At 34.4% G+C, this 19,645-nt stretch overlaps 1 protein-coding gene across 1 annotated transcript in view; it reads left to right on the forward strand.

Annotated features, from left to right (window-relative positions):
• The first annotated feature begins 494 nt into the window (after positions 1–494).
• The window catches only part of LOC142336321 (potassium channel subfamily T member 2-like), a 119,647-nt gene continuing 100,496 nt past the window's right edge, over positions 495–19,645 (forward strand). Inside the window, exons 1-8 of the mRNA XM_075385070.1 lie at positions 495–1,622; positions 2,436–2,515; positions 3,097–3,193; positions 6,532–6,585; positions 7,271–7,454; positions 7,955–8,038; positions 11,624–11,718; positions 17,386–17,575. Coding sequence (XP_075241185.1) covers positions 1,060–1,622; positions 2,436–2,515; positions 3,097–3,193; positions 6,532–6,585; positions 7,271–7,454; positions 7,955–8,038; positions 11,624–11,718; positions 17,386–17,575 — 1,347 coding nt within the window. The 5' untranslated portion in view covers positions 495–1,059. The remainder of the gene's footprint in view (positions 1,623–2,435; positions 2,516–3,096; positions 3,194–6,531; positions 6,586–7,270; positions 7,455–7,954; positions 8,039–11,623; positions 11,719–17,385; positions 17,576–19,645) is intronic.

Consider the following 19,645-nt stretch of genomic DNA (forward strand, 5'->3'; position numbering starts at 1 on the left):
TCAGGCGCTTTTATCGATTCTTCTCACAATTATTCCTGCTGATATAATCCACCCCTTTCTCCGCCTTATCCTCCAGTCCTCCGCCCACTCCATCTTAATAGTCACACCTTTTTTTGTTTTCTCTGGATGACTAATTCTCTGGAAAAGTTTGGAGCATCACTGCTTTTATGTAAATAATAGAAGAAGTATTTATCCAGAAACATTGAAATTGAATGTGGGCACTGCGACCCTGAGGGTGGGTTGCGGGTTATACCATACACATCACATTCTAATTACCCCCGCTTTAACTAGAACCTTTTTTGTGTGGGTAATTTTTCTTATAACTAATTAACACCGATTGAAAGGGTGCAATTTAAATGGTGATATTTTTTGGGGGTGGGTTGGGGGGGGGGGGGGGGGGGTTGGGATTTCCGATGAAAGACATTCATTTAACCAAAATAGGGGTTTCAATTTATCAATCAATTAAAATTGGTTAGAGGAGAATTAACTACAGGGATAAGTTTTTCTTTGCTTTTTATATCGGCAAGTCTAGATACTCTAAAAGCAGAATGATTTACTATATTTACTCGATTGATTTTCCGCATCCAGTTTTAAACTTTAATCTCTCCTTAAATCAATAAATTCTATCTAAAATGGTTCCGCTTACACGCTTATCGCTTCCTATTATAGTTCCAAACCCGACAAAACATTGTTATTTTCCACATAAAGTCTGGAAAACCTTCTCAAGTGCTGGCTTTTTTGTGTAGTGAAGTTACCGAACGATTGTTTACGGCTGTTTTTATGCAAAGCCGTAGACAAATAACAGCAAAACGATGTCTGCTCAAAGCAATGTTGAGCGCAGACTGTTCTCTCTTTGAAATCTCTGCTTTTGAAGTTTTGAACTTATCTTTGAGTTTAGCTTAGAACCTTAATGTGACGTAACTGTTTTCAAAATTGCTTATTAACATCGGACTGTTGGCCAAAAAACTCTGCAAATCAGCAAAAAAATTGGCAGTTATAGTGTTTCTTAATTTATTATTAATCTTTTATTAATAGTTTTGGTTATTCGGCATTTATTAAATGCACGAACCAAAAGTTACCCTTGAACGACAATCACTGAAACAACCATTTTTGAACGATGATACCCGCGACAACCTATCGCATTGCAGTTCGCCAAGCCTCGTCACCAATTTGGATCTCGGGCAATCTTTTGAAAGCCTTGCAAAAGAGCCTCTCCGGCAAACTTCGAGCAATAATGAAAACATCAATGACCAGAACATGCAGCAAATCAACAGCAGTTATCAGTCACAAATCGTTCGGGTTCCAGACAACGTCAGAGACTCGGGAACCCGTCGTGCAACTGTTCAGCAACCAACTAACATGCGAGATTCGGGCGATCAGGAAACCAGAGTTACAATTGAGATGTCGCAATTTGCCTGCGATCGGCGAGTATTATCCCACACAGCATCTATAGACACAGATCGTGACAGTAAAGACGACCCAGTTAACTTTACTGAGCAGGGAAGCTCGGTTGATAATTTAAACGAGACGTCGCTTTATTCAAACCGGTTTACTGTTCCTTTACATACTCAATTTCACAACATGGTCGAGTTCTACGAGTCATTGGACGATGGAATTGATCGGTCTGTTTCTCATAATTTCAAAATCTTTTTCACAGATTGCGCTCTAGCAATTGCAATAGTGCATGTTTATTAATACCTGGAAATTATTTTCCGATAGACTTTTGAAGTTACTTGTATTTTTCTGAAGGTTTATTGCTGTGGAAGCTTTCATATTCTGCTGAAATCGGTTATTTTTTGCTGTTATGAGGTTGTTTCGGAGTCATAATTAACAAACTGTGTTGCATTTTCGTAATTAGAATGCAGCAGCACTATGCTTTTTATTTTTTTATATAGCGATCCCAAAGGTTTTCGTTAAATTATAAGTCATATTCTGTTTTTTCAAAGCTTTTCTATGGAAATAACAACACAAGGAAGTTCTATAGAGCTAACAAATTCAGGACACAATTTCATGAAGTGAAGGGCGGTTCTTGATCTTAAAAGTTTGGCCTCCTTCAGTTTGACCCCCCTGTTTGACCCCCCTCAGTTTGACCCCCATCAATTTGACTTTAAAGACTTTAAAAATTTGACTTTCTTCTTGAATTTAAAGTCTTATAGTATTCATACTATAAATTGCAACAAAAAATTTCCAATTACGAATTGATAATAACTCATACTTTAGATGGAATCCCGATTTTCGATTAATGTGACAACCAATTTTTCGTGCAGAGGGTTGAGTTGAATTTTCTATTTGACTTCTATAAAGTGCTCTTCTCTTTAAGTTCAGTCTTGGAAGACGACAATCCCTAGAAAACGAGAATGCTTTTACGAAAAAAGTTTTGTTCAGAGCACCTCACAAATAACAAGCTAGTTGTGTAAATTCGTTGTTGTGTTTAGGGTCAAGATAGAGTTCTTCACGAATGAGAAGAGTCTGAAAGAGAGGCTGCGTCTCTACTTCATCAAGAATCAGAGATCAAGTTAGTACATGAATCAACTTCCATCCATTGTGAACCACTGCTAAAATTTTAGCCTCTCTTTGTATATTTAAGGGTGGGGTCAACTAACTAGAGACCCACTAAGCACAGGGGTGGGGATTTATAATGGGAAATACCCAAGAACTGACATTGGAAGTTTTTCTCTCTCAATTTATAGTTTTGTTTCTTTGAGTAAATGTAATCACTTAAATATATGCCATGGATGATATCCATAACACTATAGGGTTTTATGTTATCGGCTACATTCACTGTCACAGCTACAAAAATATGCTTAAAAAAATTGAGAATCCAACAATAAACTGAAAAAATGAAGATTAGATTTAAGGGGTCGTGTCACGCCATTTTCAGAGCATTGTGGAGTGAGAACTTTTCAATTTCGTCCCATTTTCATCGGAAGCCTTGCAGCATTTTTTTTAAAACTCTGCTATCCGGTTTGTTCTGTATGTTTGGTCAAAAATTAGAGGAGAGAACATAAAACGTGTATAATTAAAAGAACAACATAAAACGTGTATAGAAGAAGAAGACATTGCATGACATTAAAATATTGTTTTTGTTTGTTTCAGGTCTGAAGCTGCGGATAGTGTACTTTTTCCTCAAACTAGTTAGCTGCATTGTCTACTTGGCCACCATTGCAAATGACGATCCGACCAAAGCTACTTGGTACCAATATATTACTTACCATTCAATAATCTTTTTCATGCCATTCTAAAGCCAAAAATATTAGCTCAATCTATAAATATCTATTTGTCTGAGAAAAGTCGACAGGTAAAGGTCGGCCATAGTTGAGCATTGCATATTGATTACCAAAACATACGGTTGCCATCATGAAAATTTTAGTAAGAGCTTTCAGCAAGCAGAATTAACTGCGCTTAACTGATCATCAATTGAGTTGTGAAAGCTGAATTCTTTTTCAAAAAAAGCCTCCAAGCATAATTGATGATGATTCTAAGGTTTTTTATCTGCAGGCTTTAAAACAATTTGCACATTCCTGTAGATTTAAACCAATAATTTTTCTCAGAAACGTAATTGTTGTCCCTGTAGCATTTCTAGTATAAACCTCAAGGAATAATGCTTCCTTGAAAATGGTTCCTTCGGCATCATTGCAAGCTGAAAAAAAGTCCATTTTCTCAATTTTTAAAAACAATCTGTGTACAATAGAAAGTTAAGCCGCCATTAATCATTTCAATGTTGGTTGGCGCTGTTCCGAGCATTATTACACTTTCCTAAAAAAATATGAAAAAAGGTAATAAAAATATAACTGACTAATATCGGACGATTTATTGGGAGACTGTTTGATTGGCGCATTTTAATGAAAAGTCAATTTTGTTTTCGTGTAAACATTGGAGTCATTTGAAGAAATTTTTTATTGTCGAGGTAAATAAGTTTCTTTTTAGAAACATTGAAAATTTTTTTATCAAGCAAGATAGCCTCTTAGCAGCTTCCAAAAAAAACAAGAAATTGGACCAATAATACATAGCATACTTCATCTGAAAAAAGAAAATATTCAATCAAAAACTGCTGTTTTGAATCATTTTAACTCGCTGGAAAGACTGCCACAATGTGGAAAATTTAAACTTCAAATTCTTCGAAAGGAAAGAGTTAAATTTCTTTTTTGTTCAGTTCTCAAAGGCTTTCTTATTATTCCACTTTTGTATCTGTCCGCAAAAGATGTCGAGTCGATCGGCCAAAATAGGCTGAACGAAATAAACGTATAAAGCTCATAGCCTCCTAATAAAGTTGAAGGGATGGGAAAAATTATGCCGCTGAAATTTGATCCAGATAAATAGTTGTTCCGACCCCACTTGTGGGGGGATATACACTCAAATAGATTTTTTTTTAGTTCAGTCAATTTTGACCGTTCGATATATTCATCGTGGAGAAATATGAGAGGTATCATTAAAAAGCTCATCCAGCGTAGAGTTCGGAAATAAAATGTTTTTTTTTGAAAAGACCCCCTTCCTTTCTACTGCAACCAAAACTAATCTGGTCAGCGGTTCTAACTTCTAACTAATGTCTTTATGATTTCGATGTCCCGACTTTCATATTTTTTTAATTTCTGGTTATTTTGCATAATTTTGGTTCCTTTGAAATCTTATCACATTATCATTTTGACAGTTCCCATTGGCTTAGAGAAGACCTTCAATTGATCATAGAAAAATTTTTCAGCGAAAAACGTATATTTTTAATGAATTCGACACTGTCTTCTTGCAATTTTCTACCGATTTTTTGGTATTTACCTGCATTTGGTGTCGTTCTCATAGTCATACGACTAATTGTGATGACTTATTGATAACTAAGGAAAGACACAATTTATTGCCCATTGAGGCATAACTCAAATTAACTTTTTATTTATTGAATTTCGTTAAAAGCTAGTAAATTGGGCAATATGCGTTTCAATAAAATTTTTGTGAGTGGTCAATATTTGTGTTCCTTTTTCTCCTTTAAGGACTTTCGCGTAATTACAGATCCCAGTGATTTCAAAATGAGGCCCAAGTGAGCATATTTAATCTTTCATTATAATTTTAACGGAATTAGTTTCAATAACATTTGAAATAAAGAACGTAAAAATCAGATAACAGCGAAAGACTTTATTGGCTTCAATATCTTGTGTTTTCGCAAACTGTTTGTAATTTTTTTCAGTTTCTTTTATCTTTAGTTCGTTTCTTTGGCTTAGTCTAACCAAAGACAGGTTCTATGGGTTGCATATGGACCTTTTAGTAAAATTGTTGTGATTTTCTTCGTTAAAATCTAATGTTTTTTTGACGTTTGAAAATATTTTGGTTGAAAAATTTTTTGTCGTTTTTTGAATTTCCCCTCATAATTTGTTTTTGGCGACTTGTTGCTAATATAAAGTCCCATCTGCTTTTTATGAGCGAAAAAGTAAATTTTTGTAGTTTTAGGGTTTTATCTGATTGTATTTTGACGTTGTTACTAAATGCTTTTAATATTAGATTTCGAATTTTTACCGTCCTAAACTTTTTGTTTTTGCCTAATTTGTTGTTTGTTTTTTTCTCTCGCAGTCTTTTAATGGCCGATCTTGTGAGCGCTGTAATGAGGCCTGGCATTATGTAATTCATTGAGTAGTTTTTGTAACAATTTTTTAAATTCAGTGATCCATTTATGATTTTCTCTTCAATTGGTTGACAGTTATGTGAAAACTGTCGATGATCTTGGGTCGGATTATCATGTGCGAACGCACATTAACGAGCAATCTTGTTCGTATATGTTTTAATGTAGTGTGCAAAATTGGGTATTTTTTGATTTTTGTCGCCTGGTATTTTGGATGGGATATTTTGTCCTGACAAAATTAGGCTTTACAACGTTTCCGTACTAATACTGAACGTTATCGAATTTTATTGAGAGAAAACTAACCTCAAAGTTCAAAAAAGAACAGCAACGAGCGAAAGAGAATGATATTCAAAATAAGTCTATTTGAAAGATTTTAGCAACTCATTTTAGCAGCACTCATCAATTCAAAGTTCATCAAAAATTTTTTCTTCTGAGCAGATTTTTTATTTTTCTGCTTAGCTTCCATTTATTCAAAAGGTCCAAAACTTAATTTAGCAATATTGCTGACAGTGGGGTCAAAATGTACGATCATGTCAGATAACAAAAAATAATTATTTTTGCTGCCCTCAAGCTTAGAAATTGTTTTGAATGCCGATGATGATTTATCTTGTCACGGTGAGACACAAAGTTTCGCACAAGTTGATTGACACGAGGGAAGTAACAGTTCTTGTTTGCTTTCAAAATAGTTGAACAGAGAAAGATTTAGCGTAGATGACAGACAAACAGCCTATAAAAATAGACAAAAATTGCTTTAGAAAGTCCTTTCTGTCAAAAAATTAGTTCTGCAGACTGTCGGATTTCTTATGCCCTCTGTGACAGCTGGAGTTGAGGGCAGAATGATTGTTGCTTCTATGCATTGTTAGGGTCCATAGCCATTTAGGGTTTGGTTTATTGACTGTTTTGTTTGATTAATATTTTGTTGGTTTCAGTTACGGCTGCGAGGAGCGATTTCTTCCTGTAGGGAACAAAACAGAACCAAACAGGTAATCAAATTTACTTTTATTTAAAATTGTTATGTTTGTAAACGGACCTGCCACCAGGAATCCTGAAGAGAAAATTAATGGTTTAATCGTATCAGACATAGAACCTTGCTGAAAAAGAGTTTTGATGAATGTGTTCAGTAAAACAGTAGTCTACCTCATAATATTCTGTATACTTCCCTGGATGAACACCATTAAAGGATCTTAGCAACCATACAAAGTCATGTATTATTCTTAGTATTCACATTAATTCATAGATGGTTCTATGGAACTCTTGAAAACATAATAAGATCGTAAATGGTTCTTTCTAATAACACTGGTTCTTACTAGTCCTTCACAGATCGGATATGAATGTTAGAAAACATTGCAAGATGATTCTGAGAAATTTTAATGTCTCATATGGAACTATGAATAAAATTATGATAAATAATTTTTAACAATAACATCCTTCATGGTTCTATGAGACATTAAAATGTCTCAGAATGATCTTATGTTTTCTAGAATCCATATCTGATCTTTGTATATTTTGTAAGATCCAGTAGTATTAGAAAGAACCGCGTTGACACAGCTTTCATTAAAGGACACATCGATTGGGATTGGGAAACATTTGGTGTTGAGAAGGGAGATTTAAATTCAAAAATTTTGAAAGTAAATAACTGACAGTTGTGTTGGATTGATTGTGTTATAGAATGTCGTTACTGTGGGTGTCTCGTCCTTTGCCCAGTTACATAATCCAGGTGTTGATTGCGTTCATCTGTTTCGGGGAGACCCTCCTCCTCATATTCTTGGAGCACAAGGGCAATGTGTGCCAACAAGTGATGACATTCAAATTCATGCTAGAGTTTATCACCTCCGTGCCTTTCATCGTATCAGTAAGTCTCTATTGAAAATTAAATTTGTGGATCCTTTCAGTTATTGTCCCTAACCCCACCGCCACCCTCCAACCTCTACCAGTGATTTATGCCACCAAAAGGAACTGTGCCTTCAATCTTTTTTTAACGAATGATTTGCTCAGTAATCTCTTACAATTTAAAACTTAAACACAATTGAATGTCCATTAGTAACAGAAAAATAACGAAAAAAAAACAAAAATCTATAAATTTGTGGAATGATTAGGTCGGGGCTTCACAAAAATAGAGTCAAAATAGCGCTGTTCTTTCACATTGCACCGATTATCGGAAAGCAGACCAACATTCTGTTTCTGGTGATCTGTAAGATCTGGGAACCTCACGACTGTCACCAGGAGTCGTAGCACATTAGAGTTAGGATCCCAGATTTCCCTCGCAAAATGAGAGCATTTATGTTTCTAAAACTGTTCCTCTACTTTTTTACAACGATTTTGTTGATATTTGTTATTTTTGTTGTGTTGTAGATTGGTCACCCGATGTTGATCAACTTATACGTGCCTACATTCCTCAACTGCTGGCTTGCCAAACTCTACTTGGAACGCATGCTTGTAAGTTGGCTCAATTATTACCCTTTTGGACATGTAGGGCCATAAGAATGAACAAAACTATGGAATGTTTGTTCATATCTATTACTTTTGTTTTACTTTTTTGCCAATCATCTTCGTTACTTTGACACCATTTTTGTCACAAAATATCAGTGATTTTTGCCCGTTTTTGGTTTTTTTGGTGTCTCGTCAATCAGTCAATGTTCATCAGCTGTATGAGAGAACGTTGATTTTGATCAATGTGGAAGTTTATTGCGGATCTTTTTCAAGTTGTGCCCTTTAATATTCCGTACCACTTTAGTGGGGGAGGAACTATATACTCAAATTCGTTTTTTGTTCCGTCGATTTTGGCCGATCGATATATTAATTGTAGAGAGATGTGAGTGGTATCATTAAAAAGCCCGTCCAGCGTAGAATATGGAATTAACTTGTCGTTATAATTTATTTTCAATTTCGTTTTTTTTTTCCGCGGAATTATCGGGTTTAAATATTGAGTGAATTGAATGACTGTTGTTTTTGCTCATTTTTGTCGTATTTTTGCGCAATTTTTGAAACGAATTGCGTTTAAAAAATGTTGAAATTGTTAACGAAAGTGTATTCTGTTTCTCAGATAGAAGAGCGTTATTGAACTGTTTGGATTGTTTTTTTGGCCAAAATTTTTGATAAACTTTTCAAAATCTAAGTTTTTTGTTTAAAAAAGGGCACAAAATGAGTCTTAGTCCACTTTGTTAATTTGGCTGATTACCAAGCCTAAAAACTGCGGAAATAATCTTTACTGACTCCAAAGAGGGCCATGTTTAACTTGCGCTTCCTTTGAGTGTTTTCTGGAATCATGATTTTGCTGTATTTTTGGTATATTAACTCGATTATTATCGAAAATTCAACAATTATTTTTTTGAAATTCTGTCAAATTATCAATATCCATAGTATTTGGATCGATTATGTTTTCCCAATCGATGAACAGTAATAGACGGAGCAGTTTTGATTCAATCGTTGGTTTTTTTTACAGTTCAAAGAATTTCCAGATTGTAAAAAAATTATTTTAAAAACTGTTAAAAAATTATTTTTTCTTTTTTGTTTAAGGTTTAAGAAAATATTCAAATCAAGATATATTCAATGGGATTATTAAGATTTTTCAAAGAATCCCGTCTAGTTTTTTTAGTCGAAAACTTATAGTCGTTTTGACTTCCAAAAATAAATGTTTTCAAAATGAACCTTGAGATATTTAGACAAGCTGTTTCTGGTCAACTGATATCTTAGGTCAGCAAAACAGCTCAAATGGTCTTTCAAGCGGATTGATTTTAAATTCTTATTCGAATTAATGTTTCGAGAAATGTCTTTGAGGCAATGCTGCTTGGAGTTTTCACGAAATTTGTTTGATTTTTGGATAATTTCAGAACTTTGCGGTTCATTTTTTTGTCTTGTCGCTTTATTGACAAGTACGTTATCACAATTTTGGCGTTTAAAAAGAACGCAAAATTTGACAGATCCTTTTTTCAGTGAATAGATTATGGTTTTATCATCTTCTAGCAGAACTTGACGGGTTTTTATCTTTTTCTTGACAATGATTGAAGGTCTTTGAAAACTTGACAATAATTGAAGGTCTTTGTTTGCGTCCTATGGATTTCATATTTAAAGTTTTTTACGAGTTCAAAATCACAGGTTTTTGTTTAAAAAAGCCGCAGTTTTTAACTTTGGACGTTGCAGTTATTTTTTGTCTACTTGTTACCTGGTCCCTTTAATAACAGTTAGCATATCAATTTTTTGGTGTTCAAAGAAGGCGCAAACGATTATATCTTATTGTTTTCGGAATTGACTGTAAAATTAACGACTTCAACTCTTTGGTCTAGCAAAATTTAATTCGACGTGTGTTCTTATTTTTGTTTGTTTTTGTAGACGTGCGACAGTTTCTGGGCAATGGTAGATGTCAATGTCTGCATATGAAAGTATGAATGAATACGCACCTTTTTAAAGGTTTCAGTTGAAATCTAATGGTTTTTTTTTGTTTGAAAAGTTATCTGTTTTTGACGAGTTTAAACGTTTTTTCAACATCGCTGATTGTGTTCCTTCTTGTCTACTTGTTACTGAGTCTCATTTAAAATAGTGCCATGTTTTTTCTTGCTAAGTGCTTGGAATTTTGAAATTGTTCTATCTGTTGATAGACAATTAAACCAAAACTGTGGATGAGCGGGGGTCTTAAAATTACGTGCAAACGCACAATATGGAGCGTTTTCATGTTAAATACAAATCAAATCATTTTTTATTTTTCCTGTGTTTTGTTTATTTCTTGATTTTTCATTCAAACTCATCACTGACAATTCTCGTCAATTGGCTATTTTCAGTTTAATGCAAAGTTTTTCCTGTACACTGTTTTAGTGACCTTGACGCCAGATATTTAGGTTGGGCTTTACTGGACGCTATTTTGACTTCGTTAATATTTTTTTTTTAAAAAAACTCAGAGTTTTGGATGTATTTTGTTGTTGTTATTTGATTCTGTTGTTTGTCTTGTCTTGTAGTCTTAATTATAGCAGTTCTCATTAGCCCTCTGATGTGGCATTTTCTGTTTTGTTAAGCCATTTGAGTGGGAACCATTTTTTTCATTCGTACGGCAATTAATTTTGAACAGTATTTGAATTTTTAAAGTTTTCTATCATTTTCTATTGGTAGACAATTAAGCCCAAACTGTGGATGAACGGGGTCCTAAAATTATTTGTAAACGCACATTACCGAGGTTTTTTGTGTAAACTAAAATTTTAAAATTATTTTTGATTTTTCCTGTTTTTTGTTTTGGATCCATTCTGTTTCCCCCCAGCTTAGTGAGCATAATTTTTTATGACTCCTAGACGCACTTGCTATTTTCTTACTTAGTAACGTGCTATATAACAACATAGAATTTGTAACTGGGGGTCATAAAAACACTGGGGGCCGAAACAGAAAAGATCCTTTGTTTTTTTCCTGACTTTGCATTTAATTTCGTCAATGACAAATCTCATCAACTAGCTAGGTTCAGTTTATTGCAAAGGTTTTTTCACTTTGACCTTATTTGTTTTCAAAAAGTTTTCCAGACTTTTTGATTTGTTTAAATAATCTTTTGTTTAGGTTTTTATTTAGTTAACTGTTTTAGTGACCTTGATGTCAATTATTTTCTGAGAAATTTTTTATGAGACTGGAAATTTGCAAGATTTCATATTAGTTTTCTTTTTAATTGGGCTCTCATTGGATTAATAAATAGTTGGTGTATGCTGCGTAACGTCCTTCTTGAAAATATTTGTTTTCAAAAGGTTTTCCAGACTTTTTGATTTGTTTAAATAATCTTTTGTTTAGGTTTTTATTTAGTTAACTGTTTTAGTGACCTTGATGTTAATTATTTTCTGAGAAATTTTTTATGAGACTGGAAATTTGCAAGATTTCATATTAGTTTTCTTTTTAATTGGGCTCTCATTGGATTAACAAATATTTGGTGTATGCTGCCTAACGTCCCACAGTGTGAACGCTTTTTCAATGAATTTTTCAAGATTTTTTATAATTGTTTAAAACCAACGATAATGGAAGCACGTGCTTTAATGCTCTCTTGGATTGTGTAAATAGAACGACTTCCAACTAGTGATGATGAGAACTCAGAGCAATCTCTCTAGACAAGTTGTCATTCTACTCAGCTCTATATTCTGCATATTCATCACTTGGTAAGAACCACAAAATAGTTCACCTCAGAAGACCTCAAAAACAGCCAGCCTACTTCTGGACACAACGAAGGTCAAACCTTGAGTTGCAACGATCAACTCAAAGAATTCAAACTTTGAGTTGTTAGACTGAATTCAAGGTGACCAAAGTAGTTCCATCCGTATCGGAGGCGGGGCTCAAGTTTTAACGCCTAAATGCCATCCCGTGCTGCTCCCCCTGGTTATGATGTAAAGTTTGGACACACCAAGATTGTTTTATACTGTTGCATGAATTTCTAATTGCTCAATTGATGCGTGGTTTATGTTTTAATAGATGATCTGTTCCTTAGCGGAAAAGTAGAAATTGTGATTGTGTTTGTGGCGCTTTCTGTGTTTTGGTAAACTATGATTATTTATTGAGATTAAATTTCCTCGGTTGTAATTTTCAAAGAACTTGAAAGAAGAAAATTGGTGTATATCCGAGACAGCAAGTACCCAAGCAACGAAAGCGCTGATTTAAAAATTATGCATGTGATCAAATAATTTTAATTACTTTAATAATCGTGTCATGAATAAAAAGTTTTGTTGCCTAACAGATCAAATTATATCCAATCTACAGTCAGTTTTCAAATTTTAACTGGAATTTTATTGTGTTGAAGTGAATGTCTGTTGCATGTTTAGTTATGGTGTATAGAGTATAGTGTATGATGCATGGGTTGTGGGTTATGTTTAGGTATTGTACTATGACATAACGACCTCTGCCCAATTAGATCACGTGTCCTTCATGTTCTTCCTCAAGTTCCTCAATTTCTGCATCTGCTATCTGTTCACATGGCAAGTAGCCTCTCTCTATCAAAAACCCGTCAAGTAATTACACAATATAGTTAAACCGAAACGAGTTGTCAGAAATAACTTGCTTCTGCTTCCTAATTGATGGGGAGGTCGACTTTGAAAAGACCGCGGTAGACCAATATTGTGCACGAAAAGGCCGTGGGCCGACGAATGAAAAATTTTTGTTGCGAAGTGACTTGTGGTCTCGGCCATGTAATTAAGGTGGGGAGATTACTCTCCATCTACACTAAATCAGTCTTTTCACATGGTCGACCCATAAAATTGAGCTGAAATGTTTTTCTAGTGTAGCGTTTTTTGTAACATTTGCGTTTCATAAATTTTAATTAAGTGCTAAACTGTTGCCAAGGAACAACAGTGGGCGAGGAAGCGCAGGCATGTTGTGACAGAGGGAACTAGAATACAATTTTATGTAAATAACACCAATACAAATATGCAAGTCACATTACGAGCATCTACCGGTACCGAACTAAAACTACTTCCAAAGAATGTGGCTGGCGCTTTCGGGTGCCGACCTCCGTTAAATGCGGAATGCGCTTAAATTTTGTGAAAGTGGTTTCCACAAAGCAATTAATAGCCTTAAAATGAAAATAAGGCATGAATAGTTGTGAAAAGTATTTACTCCCGGCTGTAAGAACGTTTCACAAAAATTTTAATCCTTCTAATCCATTTGCCGCTCAATTTTACGTTTTAATGTTTTAAGATTACTAAAATGAGGAATCACGCTGCAATTAATGTGCGGCACAATTCTTTGCGAAGCGCGCTTCGTCAAACATGTTTTGTGGTGGAAAGCAGTTTTCACTCTTCAACTTCCATTTTAAAAATGAAAAACACCGAAAACAATTTCCATGCAAGGAACGGCTTTTTTGTCCACAAAATTTGAAAGTTTGTGTCACACTTACAATGTATTAACATAGGAAAAGTGAAAATTAAAAGGAAATTACTCAAAATTTTGGTACCGGTAGATTGCTCGTAAGGCAGTAAGCAAGCTAATTAGCTTGGTTCTCCTGCTGTTCTCCAGATGGCAGAAACGCTGCTTTTAATGTTAAAAATGACCTGAATTCAGGACCCCACACAAAAATTAGGTAAAACTCGAAATTTTTTGAGAACATAATTAGTTCTGTAACAACAGCTTCAGATGTTGGCGTAAGGGTTGCTTTTTTGTTATTTCTTTCTCTTCTTCTTCTTCTTTTTCTTCTTAGTAAGCCGGAAACTAGTAATGGTCTTTGTGCCATTGTAATTGTATGCCTCTATTCGAAAAACTTGAGATGGATTTATACTCAATGACCCCCATAGAATGATTGCCTGAGAGATAATAGAAGCTTTTCGAAATCCACTTGCTTTTCAATTAAGGAGCGTTATAGAATTAATTTATGGAGCGTTATACAATTAATAATTTTATAGACTTAATTTTGCTAATTTTTCCACAGCTCATTGATTGCTCCAATTGTTGCACTTTTGTCATTCTTTTCGGGGAGTGTAAAACGCTCTATTTTTGTTATTATTGTGGAATTAAAGAAATTTTTGTTGACGTTGACTAAGTTTTTCAGAGTGATCTATAATTACTTTGAAATAATATCTATAATCTCTATATATTGCGCAACCAGAAAGTTTTTTATGCCAAATTGCAGTAAACAATGTGGCTATTTTATATAGAGCAGGAAAGTACAATTTTTAAAGCCAGTTCACATTCAAGAACATCCTATTATTTCCAGGTTAACAGATGGCAACACTTTTGTCGCGCTGCAGAACCCTAAAAACTAGATTGTATCAACTTAGCTGTTGAACTATGATGATGCTTAGAGACTTTGACTACACGTCTAGAATAGAAGAAATATTTGAAATGCTTGAACTTTTTCGTTAATCTATAAATGAAAAGTTTGTTGATAATTGCAAGGACAAATATCTGTGGACAAATATCACATAACGTATACACTTTTTAATGAAGAAAGGCGTCTTCAGTCTGGGAAAAATATGATTGCATTTTAATTAACACGTTTACGTTTCGTTTTTAACACTTGTTATGCCATGGAATTGCTTACGTTATATGCATTAGCTATTGCCTTTTTTGATATTCCGACCCCACTTAGTGGGGTGTTTTCGAAACACTCAACTGTGGTTTTCTCTCTTTTTGTTCAGTCAAGTTCGACTTATCGAAACTTGTTATTCTACAAAGTTGGTTGTGGCAAAATTAGTAAAAAAAAAACATTTTGGAAAATATTCTGCCAAAACCTTTATTTTAGAGAACTTTTGTAAACATAATTTGTTGGAGAGTTTGAGGTTTCGACCCAGATCTATCAGTTTTGTGTACTTTTCTGCGACATTTTTAGGACTAATTGATATTTTACAAGTAGTCATTTTTCTGTGTTACAAGAGTGCTGAAAGTAGGAAAGTTTTAAGGTGGCTAATTGTTCCAACCATTATATTTATTTGGGACTTGGAGCTTTCACGTTGCCCTGGCTTTGCTTTTCTTTGTTTTTAGTCAGTCATTTTTGGTTTATTGATTTCTTTGCGGAGACATACGAAATGAGTATCAATTGAAAGCTCTATAATAGTTAACCAATCATTGAAGAAGCTTTTTGGAGTTTTCTTATTTGAACAAAAAATTAAGGCTCGAAACTTACACGCATTTCTAATTTTTCCATGCTTTGTTTACATTTGATGCTTCTTGAAATCCAATTTTTATAAATTTCTAGGAGAAATCTCCTGAAGAAAATGAGGTGAAAATATATACGAAGACAAGCTGAAACATAAGAAAGCATTAGTTAAAAACTTTTTTGAAATTTTTGTTGTTTCCAGCGGAAGCAAATATCTTTTACTTGCCCAAAGCTTTTCAGAAAATTTCTTTTAAAAAGCCATAAATACGTTTTCTGCTCCAATTCGTCACCGTATCTGCTATTATCCATAATTTGCTTTTATAATTTTTTAATGGATTTTATACAAAATCATTTTCTATGATATGAATTATTTCTATCACCAAGAGGGCTGCGTTTTTTGATAAATCGTTTAATCGAAATGGAAACCTGGCGAATAATTGAACTATTCTTGAAGGCCGAAAAAAGTTTATTTTATATGAAGCTTGTGGGCTAAAAGCTTTATTTCTGTTTTTATCTTAAAACTAGGTGTATTCTTATGTGTAGAATTGTTTTATTCTGCTTGAGAATGTAAATTCGAGTTGATTTCAAAATTGTCAGAATTGATTGTAACTTTATGCATGCATATGTACAGCACGTGCACAATCCAGTGGCTGGAGCGTGCCAGTGACCAATCTGGCGAGTTCACCCTCTTCAACACCTTATGGTTTGCAGTGGTCACACTGGCCACAGTTGGCTTCGGAGACATGACACCCACCTGGACACCGTCCAAATTTGTCCTCATGATTCTTATTGTGCTCGCACTCTATTTCATGCCCATAGAGGTTAATAATGTACAAACACAGCCGGCTTCTCTCGTTTGATTAAATCCCTTTTAACCCAGATGGACATACTGCACCTGAAAGACCGTTAATTGATGAAACCAGTTGATTGATTTTGATAACCATTTGTTAATTGATTAGACCATTTTGGTCAATGATTTTTGGAGAATGGAATTGTGGTAGGTAAAAACTATGATGTCTGAGATCAGAAGAACTAAAAAAGTTGTATCATTTTTTACAAAAGGAACTTGACAGAAACGACCTAACAAAAAACAGAGGATCTATTGTGTTTCGGCCCCCAGTGTTTTTTACGCCCCCAATTACAAATTATATGTTGTTATATAGCACAAAATAGCACGTGCGCTTGGAGGCGTAAAAAATATAAGCTCCCTAAGCTTGGGGGCAAAAACAGAATAGATACAAAGCAGCTTTTATAAAAAGCCTTTTCTCCACTTTTATTGTCTATAATGCAAGGAATTCGCGATAAATCGCTGAATTGTTTGAGCTCAAATTGGTACACAATTTAATAATGAATATAGTAACTATTGGCATTTTTAGCCCATTTAGGTTCAAATCGTCGACAATAATTTAAGCACAATTTTGATTTTCTACGAGAACGATGTCTTTTTAAATCACTTATAATATGTTATCGATTGATCATGTATATCTGCTATTTTATCGCTAACTCTTGACTTTCATAACCATTTTTGTTCGTCAGTTGTGTTGAACGTTAACAACGCATGTTTTAGTTGCGGAGTGATAACTTCTATCATCTTTTTGTAATCATAACTGTGCTGTTTAACTTCTATGGATGTTCTTCATTCTGATGTATAACTTGATCACAAGCAATCACCATGTTACAAACTGAATACAGTCAATCGTTCGATGTATAACATTAGGGTCTTCAAAATTTACCTCCTTTTCCACCCGGTTGGAATGATTTTTATTAAGATTATGTTGCCACCCAGTATCACGAAAGTTGCGAAGTATCTCGATAAGATTTGTGGGAAGAGATCGCCGCGATAAGTAAAAACATGCTAGAATTTTTTGATATGTTTCGGGAACTTCGCAAAATCAAGAGTTATCAAGTTTTGATGCGAAAAAATGATCTATACCCCGGGTGGAGGATTTTCCCGGAAAAGAGTGTACAAAAGAGTGTAATAACAGTGTAATTTTTTAAAATTGCACTCTTACACTCTTTTCCCGGATAAATAAGAGTGGAAAACGGATTACACCCTAATCCCCGCTAATTAGGGGTGAAATAAGGGTGAAACCTCCTCCCGGGTAGATATCTTGCTACAGCATTTCAAATTTTGTAGTGAACATCGAATTTGTATGTGAACAGAGTGTCTATTCGATTCGGGGGGCTTTGCAAGGTTTAATGGAAGAATTAACCAGGCTGTTTGTTTGTTTACCTCCTGCTGCAGTATGTTTGGCATCCACTACCTCGAGAGGGCCAACAACCAGCACGAGAAGTTCTCGATCGCCAACTCGCTCTGGTTTGTAGTGGTCACCTTCTCCACTGTCGGCTATGGCGAGTTCGTACCCTCCTGGGAACCTTCTAGAATGTTCGTCGCAGTCACTATTTGTGCGGCGTTGATGGTCATCCCAATACAAGTAAATACACATCCTTATCTCTTTGACGAATCGAACCCCCTCTCCCCCGGCCCCTTTTTGCCGTAAATGACCCGAAAATGCGAATTATGTTTTGTAATATCACATAAAGTAAAAACAGCTCGTGTGTAGATGGGGAGTGTTAAAATTTTGCGGAGAGGGTGTGCAGGAGCACAACAGTATCAAAGAAGATCGTTTATATATCTAGGGCTGAGCTCGAATAAAAAATTTTAAGTGGCGAATTTTTACATGACGTTGTTTACTAGACGTACAAAATTTTTCTTCAACTTCCCCGTTTTTGCAAACGTAACTGCAAATTAAAAAACATACTTGCTTCCATAATCAGAACACAAAAACCGAAATACTGTCTCTCGTAGTGATGCATTTTTTGGTTTTTCTTGTCTGAAAAAATTGCTTTCATAAATGAAAGGCAAACAAAGTTTTTGTTATAGCCTTTAAAAGAAAATCCTGAACTGAATTTTCGTGAAAATTAAGCGAATAACAATTAAAAGAGGTATTTCAAAATCCACTCGCTGCCATACAGTTATCGAGTGTCCCTAATAGACGTCTTTGCGTGCAACCGAGTTGTTAAAATTACTTAAAAATGTATCGCTGTTTTCAATGTTTTGCATTTCTTGTACTCTTTCTACTCAGTGTGATCACGCTGAGGATTTTATTTTTAATTGGGCAAGAATGGAGAATGTCTTTAAACTACTAATGAATAGCTTTAAATTAAATAATTTTAATACTACCGGTTGAAAAACGCACAAAAGATTAGAGGAGTGTGGGTTAAACTACATCAAGAAAATATTCACAAATCGAAGATTCTGGACGATTTTGTATTGTTTTTCAGCTGTTTTCTACGAAGTCAATTGTTATAGTCATTTAATTATGCTATGATATCAAGCGGACATTGCATTAACTCCTTTGTGTTTTCGCCTAATTTCCACAAAATTTTAGTTCAGAATTTGGCGCGTAATGGCTACAATTTTGTTGAACCAATCGGGTTTTCGCCTATTATCCTACGCCGCATGTGACCATTTAGTGAGAGTAAGTGCTCATATCTGCTAATTTTGCAGCTAAGCTGCTATTTTGGCAAAAGAAAATTTCTCATAAAATAGGTAAATGCCTAATGTATTTACATCTTTTAAAAATTCAAGATAACATCAGGATAAATAGAAAATGTCTCATCGATTTTCCTTTTTTACTCAATTTTTCTCTCAGTGTACAGCTAATATTAATTACAAAGGGATCTTTTGTATTTGAACAATTTTAAAGATTGTCTTGCTTTTATTGTTGTTCTTCACTTTTCTCATTTTTTTTAAAATTTGTAACTCTGTGGCTTAGTGGAATTAGGAAATGTTGTAACATTAAATGATTAAATAAATTCAGGGCTATGAAGATCTGAATATAGTTTTCGGAGAACGACTTAAAAAATAAAAGTATTCGAAGAACGAGTGAACTTTGTTTTTTGTTGATTACTGTTGTAAGGTGATCTTAACTTAGATCTAATTTGAGGAAGCAAAGCGAAAATTAAATTAGACACAGTATGCACAGGGTAGATATTTATAAGCAATAGCACTTGAAAAACATTTGTGTTTGAAATTTGATTTGAGTAGGATAAAAATTGAGTTAAGAGTTGTGTATTTGTTATTTGGTCTCAATTCAGTGTTTTTGGATGAGTTTGTATTTTCGCTTGAAGAACTTTGTTTCTTGATTTCTTTTCTTTCAAACAGATGCTTTGCTCAGTTCAATTGTCCGTTCTAGGGAATAAAAAATAACCTCACTGATATAAGTCCAGTAATAGATAATCCATCAAATTTTAAATTACAAAGCATGAGTTACTGTGTGTTACATTGACATTTTTCTATCTCTGCTTTATTTAGTGTAGAATAAGGCTATGAATGTGAATAAGCGGGGTCGGGTACATCATTTCGGAATGCACATTTCCGAGCCTCCTTGTTTAACATACATCAAAATTTCTGTACTGTTTTCGTAAATGTTCTGGCTTTTCATTTATTTGTCAAAAGGTGCAGTTTCGGCATCTATGACTGCAGAGAGTTGTTTTGAAGC

This window comes from Convolutriloba macropyga, chromosome 3 (genome assembly GCF_964194025.1).
Source record: "Convolutriloba macropyga chromosome 3, txConMacr16.3, whole genome shotgun sequence".
Lineage (NCBI taxonomy): Eukaryota > Metazoa > Xenacoelomorpha > Acoela > Convolutidae > Convolutriloba > Convolutriloba macropyga.